This window comes from Trachypithecus francoisi, unplaced genomic scaffold (assembly GCF_009764315.1).
Source record: "Trachypithecus francoisi isolate TF-2019V2 unplaced genomic scaffold, Tfra_2.0 Lachesis_group12, whole genome shotgun sequence".
Taxonomy (NCBI): Eukaryota; Metazoa; Chordata; class Mammalia; order Primates; family Cercopithecidae; genus Trachypithecus; species Trachypithecus francoisi.
In genome coordinates, this window is record NW_022681457.1 from 26,974,185 (window position 1) to 26,993,232 (window position 19,048).

Here is a 19,048-nt window from a genome sequence, read left to right on the forward strand (position 1 = left end):
AGCAGTGAATCCATCAGGCCCTGGGCCTTTCTTTGATAGGAGAATTTTTATTACAGCCTCAATCTCATTACTTGTTACTGGTTTGTTGAGGTTTTCTATTTCTTCATGGTTCAATCTTGGTAGGTTGTATGTGTCCAGCCATTTATCCATTTCTTCTAAGTTTTCTGATTTGTTGGTATATAGTTGTTCATAGTTGCCATCTCTTATGAGTCTTTGTATTTCTGAGGTCTCAGTTGTTATGTCTCCTTCTTCATTCCTGGTTTTATTTATTTGGGTCTTCTCTCTCTTTTTCTTAGCTTACCTAGAGGTTTATTGATTTTGTGTGTTGTTTCAAAAAAACAACTTTTTATGTTGTCTATCTTTTTTCTTTTTAGTTTTAATTTTCTTAATTTTTGCTCTGTTCTTTATTATTTCTTTCCTTCTATTAATTTTGGCTTTAGTTTGTTCTTGCTTTTCTAGTTCCTTGAGATGTATTGTTAGGTTGTTAATTTGAAGTCTTTCTACTATTTTGATATCAGTGTTTATTGCTATAAAATTTCCTCTTAGTACTTCTTTTGCTGTATCCCATATGTTTTTGTATATTTCCATTTTAATTTGTTTCAATAAATTTTTAAATTTCCTTCCCAATTTCTTCATTGACTCATTGGTTCTTCAGCAGCGTGTTGTTTAATTTCCATATGTTTATGTATTTTCCAAGGTTCCTTTTGTTATTTAGGTGTAAAGTTTTATTCCATTGTGGTCAGAGAAGATGTTTGGTATGATTTCTATTTTATTTATTTATTTATTTTTGAGATGAAGTCTCGCACTGTTGCCCAGGCTAGAGTGCAATGGCGTGATCTCAGCTCACTGCAACCTCCCCCTCCCAAGTTCAAGTGATTCTCCTGCCTCAGCTTCCTGAGTAGCTGGGATTACAGATGCCTGTCACCACGCCCAGCTAATTTTTTGTATTTTTAGTAGAGATGGAGTTTCACTATGTTGGCCAGGCTGTTCTTGAACTCCTGACCTGGTGATCTGCCTGCCTTGGCCTCCCAAAGTGTTGGGATTACAGGCATGAGCCACCGTACCCGGCCAATTTCTATGTTTTTGAATTTGTGCAGACTCGTTTTGTGGACTATGGTCTATTCTAGAAAATGTTCCATTTGCTAATGAAAAGAATATAAATTCTGCAGCAGTTGGGTGAAATATTCAGTAAATGTCAATAAGGCGTATTGGATCTTGAACGTGGGTTTTAAAAGATGAATTGGAGTTTACCAAGGGAAGAAAATACATTGCAGACAGAAAGGAGCTTGTACAAATACACATTTTATGATTCCTCTGACAGCAAAATGTATCTTCCCAGTTATTCTGTATTTTTAATCAGTAAGTAATTTCCATTCCTTGAAAATAGACACATCAATGGGGAATATATATGTGGGTAAAGATTAGACCAGAAACAGCCCTGAATCATGTTGGGTAAAAGGGGCAAGCCATTATAAAGTTTAAATTGACAGAGGCCAGTACTAGATCACCCTGAACTGTTTGGGAGCTATGCCAAACATTTCAAATACTTTGTTTAATAAACCATACTTGTCCCTCCCAAAGGTATATGAAAGTGGGTAACCTGGAGGTCTCCTGCCATTGCCCCACAGTCATCTTGTAGAAAAAAGTTACACATTAACCAAAAAGAATGGGCTTTCTTGGCAGCCCCAGAGAGAGAAACTCAATGTGTTTGTTTTGAGATGTCAGCTCTACCAAGAGCGCAGATAGCTTCCCAGTCATATTTTGATTATTTATTATCTGGTTACCAGAAAAGGGCTAATCAAACACATTCCTCCTGCCTCCCTTTCCCATGGTCACATAGAAGGAATTTGAGACATTTGGGATTGCAGAGCACATTCTGACGTCATCTGTATGAAGCCTCTTCTTTCTCCAGAATTCTTTATCTCAGGAAATAGCACTTCTTGTGTCCTTCTATCCAGCCATTCAAGCTGGAAATCTGGAGTTCAGGCTTGACTCTTTCCTCTCCCTCCCCGACACACTCTTCAGTACACCTCTCCACATGCACACACTGCCACCACGTATCACCTGTCTTATGTCCAGGTGTCCCACCACCTCTCTATCTCCTGAGTCCCTCAAGTATGTGTGTACCCCACTGCCACTCAGCTAGCCTTAGCCACCATCATCCCTTATTGATACTCCTCACCAACCTCCTGACTGGGCTCCCTACCTTTAAGCTCTTGTTATCCATTTCTATTCTCCATACTGGAGCCTGAAAGATCTTTGGAAATGTAGATCTGAGAGTTGGTCTCCTTAAATATTCTCCCAGCTCCTTAAAAAGATTGTATGATCTGACCCTTCAGTCTATACTCTCACCATGGAGGACTTCATTTTTCTTCAAATATGGCCTGTCCTGACTGCAGCGCTTTGCATTGGCAGTTACCTGATAAAATAATAATAATTGCCAACATTTATTATCACTCTGGGTGTGTCAGATACTGAGCTAAGCTCTTAAAGTACATGTTCATGTAGTATCCACAGCTGTGTGAGTTATGTAAGAGGTAATGTTCACCACATTTTATGAAGAAAGAAAGGCTTAAAGAGGTTATGAAGTTTGTCCAACTGTAAGCTTCTCCTTGTTGTTTCTTAGCTAAATTAGTAAATATGTAATCAACTGGGGATCATGCCTTAACAGTATTTTGAGGCAAATGATAATGTCAACCAGTGTGCTGTTGTAACATGATGATTTCTATTCAGAAGATCTGGGCTGCACTGAGCAGCACTGACTCTGGGTAACCTCTGAGAGTCAGTTTTCTCATCTGCAAAATGGGGATTATATTAATACCTGTCTTAGATGATTGTTGCATGGATCAGAGCCAAGCAGTGTTCCTGTAACTTAGTTGATGATCCATAATGTGTGAAAAAATATGCATGTTAAGTGAATGAAAATGCCAAGGGTTTCCCCTGTAAGTTATGTCGTTTGATTAAAAGAGAAAAAAAAAATAGATCCATGCACAAGCCTGCCTTTGGCTCACTCTGTAGCACTTTTCATGTTATCATGAGAGCTGGGATAAATCAGAGATGGTGCAGGACTTATAACCCTATAATTAAACATTTGTGGGAAGGTCAAAACATTTTATGCTTAACAGAAATGAAATTCTTTGTAACCTCACAGAATAGAAAAAATCCAAGTCTGTGCTTGAAATGGTCTAGTTTAATTTAAAATGTGTTTCAAAATGTGTTTTCATACCTTTACTGAAACAGAATTCTTTAATTTAAAAAATTGCTGTGTTAAACACCCTCTTCTTCATGTATTTGGACCCTGTTCCCACTGTTCCTGCCTCTAGTAAGAGAGGATGTGGTATCACTTCCAGAAGATGTTGTTTGGTGTGATACCTGCTTATGAAGAGGAAGTTGCTGGAGGAATTAATTTCCTTTTGCTGTGTTCCCTTAGGTCTCAGAATGCAGTTGGCCCATTAGGCAGGCTCCCAGTCTGCACAACCTTTTTGCTGTGTGTCGGAATATGTATAACTGGCTACTGCAGAATCCCAAAAATGTCTGTGTTGTCCACTGCTTGGTGAGTAACCTTTTGTTGTTGGTGGTGATGGTTTGGTTTGGTTAAATATGGATGAGCCTGTACACAATGGTAGACAGGTAACATTTGAGTTCAGTAGGATTTATTGAGCCCATATTTAGGAATTCGATAATGTGAGAGTTGTAAAAATAAGGAAGGGATTTATTATTCCTGACTTAAAGCTTGACTACCAGTGGGAAAGGCAGATGTATACACAACTCACATAGTGTAGGGTCTCTAGAATGTGCTAAATATTATAAAAGAGGTAGAAACAGGAGTGATGTGTGTGCAGCTAAAAATGCCATTGACTTTTGTGTGAATAAAGTTAACATTAACATATTGGCATATTTATTTTTTCTTCCTGTTTGTGTTTGAATGAAAATAAAAGAAAAAAGATACCTATGTCCTTGTAAGAAGTCACATAGATTGACTGTATTTGAGAGCATTCCCACTGGGACTAATGATTTTTCTGACCATCGGCTTCCTAGAGTTCCTTTCCCTAACTCTTCTCAGAACTCTTGCCTGTCCTTTACAATTCAACTTTCAGTAAAATCCTTCTGACTCTTCAGTATTTTCACAATACAGACATTCCCATTATATCTAAATGTCTTCTATGACTTTTAATACCCTATGTCATAATAAGCTCTTCTCCTACATATTTTCGCACTAGACTATTGTAATCTTGCAGGAAGGAACCATGCCTTTTTTTAAACTTTTGTACTCCAGGCATAAAAGGCTTCAGTAAGTGACTGAATACACAAATGTAATCTGAGCATTAATGCTGGAAATTTCATTGCTTCTATAAACTTTAGTGTGTATGTTTTTGCTATAGTATTACTTGATGATTCCCCACCCCCGTCCTTTCTTGAGAGCCAGTTGGCTAAAACAGGAAAGAAACAGGAAAGAAAGTTGAAGAACATTTTTTCTTTCTTTTTGCTTCAAATCTCCAAACTCTTGGCAATAAAGGAAAAACACTTAGTGTTTGTAAGAATTTAATGTTGAAGACCAAAGGATTTTCCTTTCCAAGGCACAGCAGATGGTGCAACAGAACAGATTACTTTTAGGGACTAACCAGCCTTAAGCACCTTGGTGATTTTCTCTTCACTCAAGAATTTTCTCTAAGTTCAGAGAGCCTACATCTGACATCTTGATGGAGGAAAGATGACTCAACAGAGACCAGAAACTCCCAGTTTCAGTGATTCTTCATAAAGAATAAAAACCCAATGAAGAAGAAAAAAGAAGAGGCAAACAAAAGATTATGGTTCTACAGGGGTGCTCAGTAAACTCGCTAGAAAAGGATATGCATATGTTGAAATCAATACCATGTCTTTGGGAAATGGAATTGAAGCTGGGGGAGGGAACTTTTTTTTTCTTTTCTTTTCTTTTTTTTTTTTTAAACGGAGTCTTGCTCTATCGCCAGGCTGGAGTGCAGTAGCACAATCTCGGCTCACTGCAACCTCCACCTCCCGAGTTCAAGTGATTCTCCTGACTCAGACTCCCAAGTAGCTGGGACTACAGGCATGCGTCACCACGCCCATCTAATTTTTGTATTTTTAGTAGAGACAGTTTTCACCATGTTGGCCAGGATGGTCTCGATCTCTTGACCTCGTGATCCACCTGCCTTGGCCTCCCAAAGTGCTGGGATTACAGGAGTGAGCCACCGCACCCAACTTCTTATTTTTATCTTAATATACTACTGGTTGTTTTATTAAAAATAATAAGCATAGCTGAGCATAGTGGCTCATGCCCGTAATTCTAGCACTTTGGGAGACAGAAGTGGGTGGATCACTTGAGGTCAGGAGTTTGAGACCAGCCTGGCCAACATGGTGAAACCCCGTCTCTACCAGCCAGGTATGGTGCTATGTGCCTGTAATCCCAGCTACTCGGGAGGCTGAGGCAGGAGAATCGCTTGAACCTGGCAGGTGGAGGTTGCAGTGGACCGAGATAGTGTCACTGCACTCCAGTCTGGGCAACAGAGTAGGATTCCCTCTCAAAATAATAATAATAATAATAATAATAATAATAATAATAATAATATAGTCTTTTAGTAAAAACAAAAACTTTTTAAAAGACCTGCATCACAGGGAAAAAGAGAGGCTACATATCCAAGAGTCATGGATCTGTGAAAAGAGTATCAGGAAGGCTAAATTCTGAAAATAAATCAGATTAAGAAAAATATCCTTTGTTTAAAACTGTGTTTGGAATAAGGACAACAACAGATTCTTGAGGCACGTGGTATAATCTTAACTCCTTTATTCTGTTTTCTTTATCAGAGGGAAAAAATGTCAAACTAGGAAGGACGTAACAATGATACTTAAGACAAAGCTGATAGGTAGCAAGATAGTACAAGAGCCTCACAATCCTTCAAATTAATTCACTCTCAAGGCTTAAATTATGTGACACAATGCCAAAAGCACTTGGAGAAGCAATTATGGATTTCATTTGTAATATGAAGAAACAGGAAGGAGAGGTGCCAGGCAAATGAAGAGAGGAGATTTTTTTCCCAAAATATGGAAGGAGGTTGATCCTGGAAAGTTATAGGCTTGTGAACCTGATGGTAATTCAAGGCACAATTCTGAGAAAGTTTTGCACAGATGATTTTAAACTCTTAGCAAAAGGGGAGTATTCATTGGTTTGTTATGAGCACATATAAAACCAACTGAACACTTCACATGACTAATAGACTAGTTGAGATAGTTTATTGGAGTCCCACAAGATATTTCTTATTTTGTTATAGTCAAGATGGAGAAATTTGGCTAGGTTGTTATATATTTAGTTGAGTTGAGGTTGAATATCTGCTTCCAAAGGTAGGTGATTAATGGATCACCTTTCTCCTGGGAGAAAGTTTTATTTAGTTATTCATTTTAATCAACACCTTTGATGAAAATATGGAAATTCAGCTTATCAATTTTCTTAGAACTATAAGGGTCACATAATGAATTTGGATTTTAAAAGTTCTTGTAGGTTGGTCACTTAACAAAAACTAACAACCTAAAATTAAGTACAAGATAAATGTAAAGTCCTGAATTCTGGTTTTAAAAGATTAAACATATTTGCATATTACCTTAACAGATCATCTGGAAAAAATCTAGGGGTTTTTAGTGGATTGAGAGAATAATAAAAGCTTATGTTGTTGCTTAGCCTGCATTTATATTAGTTTGGCCTGGGGTTATGTTAATACAAGCATAGTGTCCAGAGTAAAGAAGATGATATTTCTCCTCTAGTTTGGTCAGAATATATCTCATATCTTGCATTTCACATCTGGGCAGCACATTTAAGGTTGTCATTTTAAAACTTGAATTTGTTTAGAAGAAATGTGCTAAATGATGACATCTCTTAAAATGGAATATCAAATGAGGAAGAATAGAAGGGATTGAGTTCGTTTTAAAAGGGAAATAGAAGCATTGATGGAAAGGGAGGGTATTTCAGATATGTGAAGGACTACTATAGGGAGAAAGGAATAGGTTTATTTTTTGGTCTCACAAAAGGATGAGGGTCACTGAGTGGAAGCTATGGAGGAATGGAATTCAACTCAACATATTCAATATAAGGAAGAGCTCTGTAAACTGGAATGGGCTACTTCAAGTAGAAGTAATCTCCCTGTCACTTAAAGTGTTCTAGAAGAGACTAGGTCACCATCTGTCAGGGATGTTACTGAATTTTGTCTTAATTAGCTTGAGCTGCCATAACAAATATACCATAGGCCAGGTGGCTTAAACAACAGAAATGTAGTTCTAGAGGTTGGGAAGTCCAAGATCAAGGATCTTGCAGTTCTTTTCTTTCTTTTTTTCTAAGAGATGGGGTTTCACCACGTTGCCTAGGTTGGTCTCGACCTCCTGAGCTCAGGCAATCTGCCTGCCTTGGCCTCCCAAAGTGCTGGGATTACAGACATGAGCCACTGTGCCCAAAGTGCCTGCACTTCTAATGTCTGGTGAGGGCCTGCTTCTGGGGTGGCAGATGGCTGTCTTCTTGTATCTTCACATGGCCAAAAGCAGAGGGAGATGACAGCAAGCTCTTTTGTCCCTTCTTATAAGGGCACATTTCCCATTTATGAGAGCTCCACTCTCCCTACCTAATTACCTCCCCAAAGTCCCACTTCCTAATACCATCACATTGGGGTTAGGATTTCAGCATATGAATTCTGGGGCATACAGACATTTAGTCCATACCAGATTTATTTCTACATTGAATGAAGTTGAATCTGGTGAAGGTTCTTTATTTTATATGAATCTAGGAACATACTTTGCATGAGATACATATATGCCATATCCCAACAAGCAGCATTTACCTAACCTGGGAGCTCTTTGCTTCCAGTCCTAAACCAAGAGACTTCAGCTATTAATTATGATGCTAACAAGTCCAAAGTTACTTTGAAGTTTATGTTATTTTTCAGTAAATATATACAAATCAAATGTATTTTGCTGGGCTTCTCAGATTAGAGTCAATTTTATTCTAAGGATAAGTCTTTCCTTGCTGCTGTGATTTAAAAAGCTGAAACAAATTTTGGTTTTCAAGTAAATAATTTTTAAATGAAAAGCACCCAAAGTTAAGAGGATTTCTCCTCTATCTCTCTCTTAATTGCAAATTCTGCCATTCTCATTGGAGAATGGCTGATTTGATCAGGTTCATAATGAATTTATGCATTTTCTTTGACAGGATGGACGGGCGGCATCATCAATTCTGGTTGGTGCTATGTTCATTTTCTGTAACCTCTACTCTACTCCTGGCCCAGCCATTCGATTGCTATATGCAAAGCGACCAGGAATTGGACTTTCACCATCCCATAGGAGGTAAAGTAAGCTAGATGCTGGGTAGGCACAGATGTGGTCTAATTGGTGTCATGTACTGTTTTAAATCTGCCTTATAAATCCTTTCATAAGTTTCTTTTACTTTATCTTTGTGTTAGTCCATTTTCATATTGCTATGAAGAACTACTTGAGACTGGGTAATTTATAAAGAAAAAGAGGTTTAATGGATTCACAGTTCCACATGGCTGGGGAGGCTTCACAATCATGGCAGAAGACAAAGGAGGAACAAAGGCACATCTTACATGGCAGCAGGCAAGAGAGTGTGTGCAGGGGAACTGCCCTTTATAAAACCATCAGATCTCGTGAGACTTATTCACTGTCATGAGAATAGCATGGGAAAACCTTCCCCCAGGATTCAATTACCTCCCACCGGATCCCTCCCACAACACGTGGGGATTATGGGAGCTACAATTCAAGATGAGATTTGGATGGGGACACAGTCAAACCACATCAATCTGGCATTATCCTGAACTATGGAAAAACGGAATTGGATTAGGATATTGGATTGTCATTCAGTTTGTAAGCCCCCATATGAAAATTTATCATGTTAAAATTAGAAGCAAACTTTAAAGAGTACTTATGTCCAACTTCCCTCATTTTACAGGTGAGGAAACTGTGTCTCAAGACATGTTGTGATTTGCCTCAGGTCTAATGCCCAATGAACATAGCCAGAACAACATTCCTCATCCCAAGCTCTAAGACCAGTCCCTTTTTGTTTTATTATACAGGTCTTTATTGAAAAACAGCAGTAGCTGGTTATACTTATCACTGGTGATCCTCCTGTGGGGAACATGATTAACAAAGGGAAATGCAAAAATACATAGAGAATAAAGCATTTTAAAATTCACTTTTTCTTGTAACTCTGATATAGAAATAAAATAGATGACAAAAGATAATCTGAAAAATGGAATAAAAAAGAAAACTGTTTTTAGATAACATTCATTTTTCTTTCCTTTAATCACAATATATTCATTTTTTAAAAAATTGCATCTCCTTAACTTTTTGGATTAAAAGTGCTTCTGATGATAAAATTCTAAAATTTATCCAAAGCCAAATTTTAGCTGATAAATTAGATCTGCTAGATAAAATAGGAATAGATGTTCAAATATTGAGGTACTATAAAACTCCCATAAGCTTTTTAATTTAATAAATACCCTATTATCAGTTCATTGAGGAAGTACAGCAATCTCAGTAGACAAAATCTTTCCTAAATTATTGGTCGCATTATCTTTTGCTAGTTAATGTTTAATAAATTAATAGAATGGGCCGGGTACAGTGGCTCATGCCTGTAATCCCAACACTTTGGGAGGCCAAGGCGGATGGATCACGAGGTCAGGAGATTGAGACCATCCTGGCTAACACGGCAAAACCCCCTCTCTACTAAAAATACAAAAATTAGTTGGGTGTGGTGGCGGGTACCTGTGGTCCCAGCTACTGGAGAGGCTGAGGCAGGAGAATGGTGTGAACCCAGGAGGCGAAGCTTGCAGTGAGCTGAGATCATGCCAATGCACTCCAGCCAGGGTGACAGAGCAAGACTCCACCTCAAAAAAAAAAAAAAAAAAAAAAAAGAAATTAATAGAATAGGCCGGGCGCGGTGGCTCAAGCCTGTAATCCCAGCACTTTGGGAGGCCGAGACGGGCGGATCACGAGGTCAGGAGATCGAGACCATCCTGGCTAATACGGTGAAACCCCGTCTCTACTAAAAAATACAAAAAAAACTAGCCAGGCGAGGTGGCGGGCGCCTGTAGTCCCAGCTGCTCGGGAGGCTGAGGCAGGAGAACGGCGTAAACCCGGGTGGCGGAGCTTGCAGTGAGCTGAGATCCGGCCATTGCACTCCAGCCTGGGCCACAGAGCGAGACTCCTCTCAAAAAAAAAAAAAAAAAAAAAAAAAAGAAATTAATAGAATAAATTTTTATTATAACAATAATTTGCAAGAAGAATCTTCATAGCAAATATTGATTGCTTGCTTCTCCTGATGCGATGGGCCCCAACAGAGCCAATCTTCTGTTTCAGATACCTGGGCTATATGTGTGACCTACTCGCAGACAAGCCCTACTGCCCTCACTTCAAGCCTCTCACAATTAAGTCGATCACTGTCAGTCCAATACCCTTTTTCAACAAACAGAGGAATGGATGTCGCCCTTACTGTGATGTACTCATTGGAGAAACCAAAATATATTCGACTTGTACAGATTTTGAACGAATGAAGTAAGTCATGATACTTTACTTCTTCCTGTGTACTTCTCAATTCTTGTGTAAATGAGCAGGAATGAGTTGAATCATATTCTTCTTGAAAGACTATATCATTGTGAAATAGCTGATATATAAAAAATGTTCAACATCAGTGATAATCCTAGAAAAGTACAAATAAATCAGGGGATGTCATGACCCCTTTTCAGATCAAATGGTGATATAGGCTAATGGACTAGCATAAGCTATATAGAGGATTAAGACAGTGGAAGGGAACACAGGACACCTGGTCATTGAAGGAGGCGATGGCCTTGATGGGATTAGGTGAGGGTAATGGAAGAATTACTGATGAATGAGGTTTCTAAGTGAGCAACTAGGTAGATGGTGATGTAATTAAAGGAGTTATAGAATCCATAATAGAGAGCAGGTGCCAGTGGATGGTCATAGGGGATGTGGAGGGAAGGGAATGGGTGGTAACGTAAAATGAAATTAGTTTGGAATAGATTGAATTTGAGGATTGGCATCCAAGACTTTCACAGAGCATGACATTTCTGTTTGTATCCTGATCTCCAGTGGATTTTTTGTTCCCTTTATCTCTGCTTTTACTGTTAATTTAAAGTTAAGAAAAGGCAAATACATGGGGGCTAGATGCATTTGAGGAAAATGAAATCTGCAAAGCAGGCATGGGCAATTGCAGTCCAGATGGGATGCAGAGAGGGGGCCTGGCATTAGACCAGCACCATCCCACTGCACAACCACTTGGCACTGGCTGCACTCCTGTTTTTTGCTCAAGATAGTAAATAGTTTCTGAGTCCAGGCCTGGGCAAGCAGGCCTCTGGGCCAGAGCCACAGAGGACTATACTTGTGTCTGTGTGATTGTACCTGATTGAACTCTCTTTCAATGTATATTTTGGTCTGTGTTTACAGAGAATATCGTGTCCAAGATGGAAAAATCTTCATTCCCTTGAACATCACTGTGCAGGGAGATGTGGTCATTTCCATGTATCACTTGAGGTCAACCATTGGGAGCCGGCTACAGGCTAAGGTATGGTTTTAGGAAGAATCATGGCATAAGCTCATCTGAGTCTTCAATAGGAGTATTTCTGAATCTTTTCTCCCCATCACTTTGGGCTCGAGTGACTTATAGTTTTAGAATGAGAAAGAGTCTTTAAAGATTGCTTAGCTCATCTCCTTCATCTTACAGGGGAGGAACTGAGACTTAGAGAGGTTATGACTTGCTCAAAGTCCTTGGCATGATGTCTGTGCCAGAGGGTGGCAGCCCCGGAACTCTTAGCAAATCATGCTCTTTAGAAGCCTGTGCTTTTCTTATAGTGTTCCATTTGGATCAGTGTAAGGGAAGGCATTTCTACTGAGGATGTGGAATTAGGGATTGTATTTTTTCAGTTTTAGAAATTGAGATAAAACCACATAACATAGAAGTCACCCTTTTAAAGTGTACAATGCAGTTGTTCTTAGTATATTCAAAAGGCTGTGCAAACATCACCACTATCTAATTCCAGAACATTTTCATCACCCACAAAGGATACCCTGTACCTACTAGCAGTCACTTCCTATTCCCTCTCCTCCATCTCCTGGCAACCACTGATCTACTTTCTGTCTCTATGGGTTTGTCTATTTGGGACATTTTATATAATGGAATCATATAGTACGTGGCCTTTTGAGGCTTCCTTCTCTCACTTAGCATAATGGTTTTGAAGCTGATCATGTTATAGCATGTGTCAGTACTTCATTATTTTATATGGCCAAATATTCCATTGTAATGTCACAATTTATTAATCTCAGTTGACAATCTCAGTTAATAATCATCAGTTGGTGAACATTTGGGATATTGCCATTTTTTTTGCTAATAGGAATAATGTGACAAGTAACTGTGTTTTGATTCATCACATATTGGTTAAGTGAGTGCCTTGTGCCAGCCATTGTTAAGGTTTTTAGGATTGACAAGAGTGAGATTATGTCTCTGCCTTTAAGAGACTGACTTTCACAAGGGAAATCCATACAAGTAGGAATACGCATGATACCATATTAGAGGGAGGATGAGGTGTTATAATGGGATCAGTTTGTTTTAGCCAGCAGTGGCCTAGAAAGGCTACAGAGAGAATATGAACTTTCAAGACATGCCTTAAAGGATGAGTTCATTGGGTTGGAACAGGGCATCCTGGGTAGAAGGAATGCAATGAGTCAAAATACGCCCGTGTGCAAGAACATAGTACTTAGCAGATGAGAAAATGGTTTGCTGAGGCAGAGTTCAAGGAGAGGAGAGGCTGGAAATGAAGCTGAGCCTATTCTAACTGGGGCAGTCATTTAATATCCATAGTAAACACAAATTCAGATATTGAAACAGTTGAAAGTACATGGCTCCCAAAAATCTAATCTTTTGATCAGATTCCCTTTTCGCTGATTGTAATGTGCTTCTCTCATGTATTTTTAGGTGACCAACACGCAGATATTCCAGCTTCAGTTTCACACTGGATTCATACCACTGGACACAACAGTTTTAAAGTTCACCAAGTAAGTACTGGTCGGGCCAAAATTCTGTTTGAATCAAAGTAGCTGTGAAGTGCTGAGGCTCCATAGCACTAAGCTGTAGCATTCCCTGGAATCCTGTGCTGCTAGACTACTGAGTGTCGCTCAGTAGCACAGAGAGGCTGTGGGCATTCCAAAGCTTTCAGTTGGATATGATTTCTCTTCAGAAGTACAAAGGGACCAAAGACTTCAAATAGAAAGGTCTAAAATTCTTTTTTTTTTTTGTCATTCTTTTTTTTTTTTTTTTTTTTTTTTTTTTTATTATACTTTAAGTTCTAGGGTACATGTGCATGACGTTTATATCATGTATAACTCCCCAATGCAATCCCTCCCTCCTCCCCCCTCCCCATGATAGGCCCCAGTGTGTGATGTTCCCCTTCCCGAGTCCAAGTGATCTCATTGTTCAGTTCCCACCTATGAGTGAGAACATGCGGTGTTTGTTTTTCTCTTCTTGTGATAGTTTGCTAAGAATGATGGTTTCCAGCTGCATCCATGTCCCTACAAAGGACGCAAACTCATCCTTTTTGATGGCTGCATAGTATTCCATGGTGTATATGTGCCACATTTTCTTAATCCAGTCTGTCACAGATGGACATTTGGGTTGATTCCAAGTCTTTGCTATTGTGAATAGTGCCGCAATAAACAACGTGTGCATGTGTCTTTGTAGTAGAGTAATTTATAATCCTTTGGGTATATACCCAGTAGTGGGATGGCTGGGTCATATGGTACATCTAGTTCTAGATCCTTGAGGAATCGCCATACTGTTTTCCATAATGGTTGAACTAGTTTACAATCCCACCAACAGTGTAAAAGTGTTCCTATTTCTCCACATCCTCTCCAACACCTGTTGTTTCCTGACTTCTTAATGATTGCCATTCTAACTGGTGTGAGATGGTATCTCATTGTGGTTTTGATTTGCATTTCTCTGATGGCCAGTGATGATGAGCATTTTTTCATGTGTCTGTTGGCTGTATGGATGTCTTCTTTTGAGAAATGTCTGTTCATATCCTTTCCCCACTTTTTGATGGGGTTGTTTGCTTTTTTCTTGTATATTTGTTTGAGTTCTTGGTAGATTCTGGATATTAGCCCTTTGTCAGATGAGTAGGTTGCAAAAATTTTTTCCCATTCTGTAGGTTGCCTGTTCACTCTGATAGTAGTTTCTTTGGCTGTGCAAAAGCTCTTTAGTTTAATTAGATCCCATGTGTCAATTTTTGCTTTTGCTGCTGTTGCTTTTGGTGTTTTAGACATGAAGTCCTTGCCCATGCCTATGTCCTGAATGGTACTACCTAGATTTTCTTCTAGGGTTTTTATGGTATTAGGTCTAACATTTAAGTCTCTAATCCATCTTGAATTAATTTTCGTATAAGGGGTAAGGAAAGGATCCAGTTTCAGCTTTCTACTTATGGCTAGCCAATTTTCCCAGCACCATTTATTAAATAGGGAATCCTTTCCCCATTTCTTGTTTCTCTCAGGTTTGTCAAAGATCAGATGGCTATAGATGTGTGGTATTATTTCTGAGGACTCTGTTCTGTTCCATTGGTCTATATCTCTGTTGTGGTACCAGTACCATGCTGTTTTGGTTACTGTAGCCTTGTAGTATAGTTTGAAGTCAGGTAGCGTGACGCCTCCAGCTTTGTCCTTTTGACTTAGGATTGTCTTGGCAATGCGGGCTCTTTTTTGGTTCCATATGAACTTTAAAGCCGTTTTTTCCAATTCTGTGAAGAAAGTCATTGGTAGCTTGATGGGGATGGCATTGAATCTATAAATCACCTTGGGCAGTATGGCCATTTTCACGATATTGATTCTTCCTATCCATGAGCATGGTATGTTCTTCCATTTGTTTGTGTCCTCTTTGATTTCACTGAGCAGTGGTTTGTAGTTCTCCTTGAAGAGGTCCTTTACATCCTTGTAAGCTGGATTCCTAGGTATTTGATTCTCTTTGAAGCAATTGTGAATGGAAGTTGATTCCTGATTTGGCTCTCTGCTTGTCTGTTACTGGTGTATAAGAATGCTTGTGATTTTTGCACATTAATTTTGTATCCTGAGACTTTGCTGAAGTTGCTTATCAGCTTAAGCAGATTTTGGGCTGAGACAATGGGGTTTTCTAAATATACAATCATGTCATCTGCAAACAGGGACAATTTGACTTCTTCTTTTCCTAACTGGATACCCTTGATTTCTTTCTCTTGCCTGATTGCCCTAGCCAGAACTTCCAACACTATGTTGAATAGGAGTGGTGAGAGAGGGCATCCCTGTCTTGTGCCAGTTTTCAAAGGGAATTTTTCCAGTTTTTGCCCATTCAGTATGATATTAGCTGTGGGTTTGTCATAAATAGCTCTTATTATTTTGAGGTACGTTCCATCAATACCAATTTATTGAGCGTTTTTAGCATAAAGGGCTGTTGAATTTTGTCAAAAGCCTTTTCTGCATCTATTGAGATAATCATGTGGTTCTTGTCTTTGGTTCTGTTTATATGCTGGATTACGTTTATTGATTTGCGAATGTTGAACCAGCCTTGCATCCCAGGGATAAATTCTATGTGAGGGAATAAGGGTAAACAAAGCGGGACAAAGTATCACTACTTTTGATCCTTTGCATCTGTGTATCCCCTTGTGTTTTCCAGTGGGGATGGCAGTTTAATCAGTGGTATGATATCAGCAATGATGCATCAGAATAGATGCCCTGCCATAGCACTGAAGCAGGCTTCTGGAGGACCTTTCTGCAACGACATTAACCTATCTCATAGTGTGGTCTAGGTGAACTCAGGTGTGGGGGTGGCTAAAGCTGGGTGGAGTTGCTGGGGCCAGGATAAGAGTAGATGTTCAAGGGCTCAGGACAGTGGCTGTGGGCCTATTGCACTATTTTAATAATGGATTTTGCCATGCCAGTCACATCAGCCCTGCTTTCTAGAATGCTTTTACATGCAATAGCATCCAAATTTGTTGAGCAGGCATTATTCTCCTCTTTTCTCTAGATTAGGAAACTGAAGGTCAGAAAAGTAAAGTAACTTATCTGGTTATGATCCAGTCTTTTTTAGAAATGAGTCTTAGATTTAACCTAAGAGTCAACCTAAGACAACTTCTGTGCCAAACATCATACCAGTTCCATTGTTTTTCACTGAACTTATCTTTTTTAAATCCCTATTTAGGCCTGAGTTAGATGCATGTGATGTACCAGAAAAATATCCTCAGCTATTTCAGGTGACACTGGATGTAGAACTACAGCCCCATGACAAAGTAATAGACTTAACTCCTCCATGGGAACATTACTGCACAAAAGATGTCAATCCCAGCATCCTCTTCTCTTCTCACCAGGAACATCAAGATACGCTGGCCTTAGGAGGTATGAGTCACCTGATGGTTTTGTTTTTCAGGATGAACATCTCTGTTATTTATTTCCTGTGTCTCATTGATGCTACATGGTCTTTTTGTCTTGCAGGGCAGGCTCCAATAGATATCCCGCCAGACAACCCCAGGCATTACGGACAAAGTGGTTTCTTTGCGTCTCTCTGTTGGCAAGGTATTTACAAGTGTTTCTTTAAGTCACATGGTTTGATGATTATGTATTTCTTCTGTAAAGATGTTGGCCCTAGAAGCAGACTAAAGTAAATCAGCACTTAGAGGTTATTTAAGCAAGGCACATGGACTCCCACCTGTAAGCCCAGCACTTTGAAAAGCCAGGACAGGAAGACCAGGAGTTCAAGACCAGCCCAGGCAATATAGCAAGACCCTATATCTACAAAAAATTTAAAAAATTAAATGGGAGTGGTGGCAAATGTCTGTAGTCCTAGCTATGTCAGAGGCTGAGGTAGGAAGACTGCTTGAGTCCAGGAGTTCAAGTTGCAGTGAGCTATGATTGCACCACTGCACTGTATTCTAGGTGACAGAGCAAGACTCCATCTCTAAAAAAATTTTTTTAATTAAAAAAATTTTTAAAAGACATCATTCAAGTTTACATCCTTCCAATTCATTTCCTTTTCAAATCAGGCAACTTCCCTACTTTCAACTCAATAGATGCTCTTAGACTGATGCAAAAGGTCATTTTAAACTGAATTCTCCCTTCTCTATCTATGCTGTGTTTTTGGTCACATCTTTCCTGGACTGACAAATAAGTGTGATTTTTTAATCGTCTCCCTTTAGATTGCTGCCTCTGTAATGAGATTAACACAGGATTCTATCTTCTGCTCTCAACTAAATATTACAAAAATATAAAATCAGCATTTCCCCCCGGGAGCCTTAACCACTAGCAGGGCAGAACTGAGCTTACCCTGCTGCACAGAAAGCAAACACTTGGCCTATATATCTCTGCTCTTGCTTTAACAACCATACCAAAAATAGAGACTTGATTACTGTGTTCTTTTCTCTCAAACCTGGGATATTTTCAGAATTTTTCTCAATATAAAACTTCCAACTGTTGCCAGCAGTAGCCTGACATTGGCATCCTAACCAATACCCATTGGCTGTCCTTGCTTTAGAGCTGGCTGAGATTAACTGTGAGATTCAGTGTAGACGTGGGTAGTCAGGGTTTGGGTACGAAAGGGATGGGAAACTGGCTGTGGTGATGGTCTATCTGAAATTCTCCTGATTGACCTTCCTCTGATGTGTGAATGTAAGACAGTATTCCCATTGCCTGCAGGTTTCAGTTTGATGAAAAAGTTGTTCATAAAATTCCTTTGAATTGGAAGACTTACTTTCAGAATTTTCTTTTGAGAAATGGAACTAGCAAATCCTCAAATTTGGAGAACCCAGTGGTATCTGGACAGTAGGTAGATTTCTCATCCCCTGTGGACTTTTCTTACCTCTTATTTTCTTCACAGTGAGGGCTTTTAATGCAGCTTCACTCTTAACCTCTCCACTGTCATTTTAGTAAATAATTTAGAGATAATTCCTGTAGTCTCTGAAATAGGCTTTAGCATAGATGCACAGTCTCTTGTCTGAACCTCTCAGAGCCAGGTATGTTTAGGAATGCAGAATTTTTTGGATTTTAGAAGGGTGATATGGTACATAAACTGATATAACTCGACATCCCACATGATATCTCAGACAATAACCTATAATCAAACATATTAATATTTCTGCAGTGGAACATATAAATAATAGCCCTAAGTGAGATAAATGAAGGCTTAAGTATCTTCATATTCATTCCTTTCAGTTTTCCACCAACTGAATTCATGCCAAACTTAGAAAAGCCTTTCCCTTTTCATAGCTTATTACATTTTAGAATTTGGAATAAAGGATGTGGATCCATACTTGATTTGGAATGTGGGTCTATCTGGCATTAAATACCAAATTTTTGTGGGAAGATCTGTCTCAGGGAGGGCTTGGAAAGTCACTCCTTCCCCAGAGGAGGCCTGTTTCCTGCTGCTCATTTTGTGCTGAAAGTACCCCTTTCAAGCTGGTATAAGGACCTTTCACAGCAGAGCCCTTCTTTTCACTTTTTAAATGTGTGGTTCACTTCTGCTCCAGACTGTTGGAAAAAGGATTTGCTTTTGGCTACAGGACGCATGAGAAGTAAAGACAGTAAGAAGTGTCAACAAAGGACTAGCAGATAATGGTTTGTATCCCTGCCACCACCTCCCCCACTAAAGCACCTAACGTAGTGCCTGAAAAAAAAATCAACACTTAGGTACTACTTACTGTTGATTGGAGTGATTTATAATATTACCTCATGTATTTCTTACAGTAGCCTGTGAGTTAGGTACTGTTTATTTAGACACAGTTTCACTCTATAGCCCAGCCTGGAGTACAATGGCATGATCTTGGCTCATTGCAACCTCTGCCTCCCGGGTTCAAGCGATTCTCATGCCTCAGCCTCCCGAGTAGCTGGGATTACAGGCACATGCCATGATGTACAGCTAATTTTTGTATTATTAGTAGAGATGGGATTTCACCATGTTGGCCAAGCTGGTTTCAAACTCCTTACCTCAAGTGATCCTATCTCAACCTCCTAAAGT

General features: G+C 39.3%; 1 protein-coding gene across 10 annotated transcripts in view; it reads left to right on the forward strand.

The window, feature by feature from the left end:
- Nucleotides 1-19,048, forward strand: part of DNAJC6 (DnaJ heat shock protein family (Hsp40) member C6) — a 162,360-nt gene that overhangs the window by 119,433 nt on the left and 23,879 nt on the right. For all 10 annotated transcript variants that reach the window (XM_033225174.1, XM_033225177.1, XM_033225181.1 and 7 more), the window contains 7 exons: nt 3,431-3,553; nt 8,207-8,340; nt 10,372-10,566; nt 11,476-11,593; nt 13,001-13,080; nt 16,244-16,437; nt 16,534-16,614. In XM_033225174.1, coding sequence (XP_033081065.1) covers nt 3,431-3,553; nt 8,207-8,340; nt 10,372-10,566; nt 11,476-11,593; nt 13,001-13,080; nt 16,244-16,437; nt 16,534-16,614 — 925 coding nt within the window. The remainder of the gene's footprint in view (nt 1-3,430; nt 3,554-8,206; nt 8,341-10,371; nt 10,567-11,475; nt 11,594-13,000; nt 13,081-16,243; nt 16,438-16,533; nt 16,615-19,048) is intronic.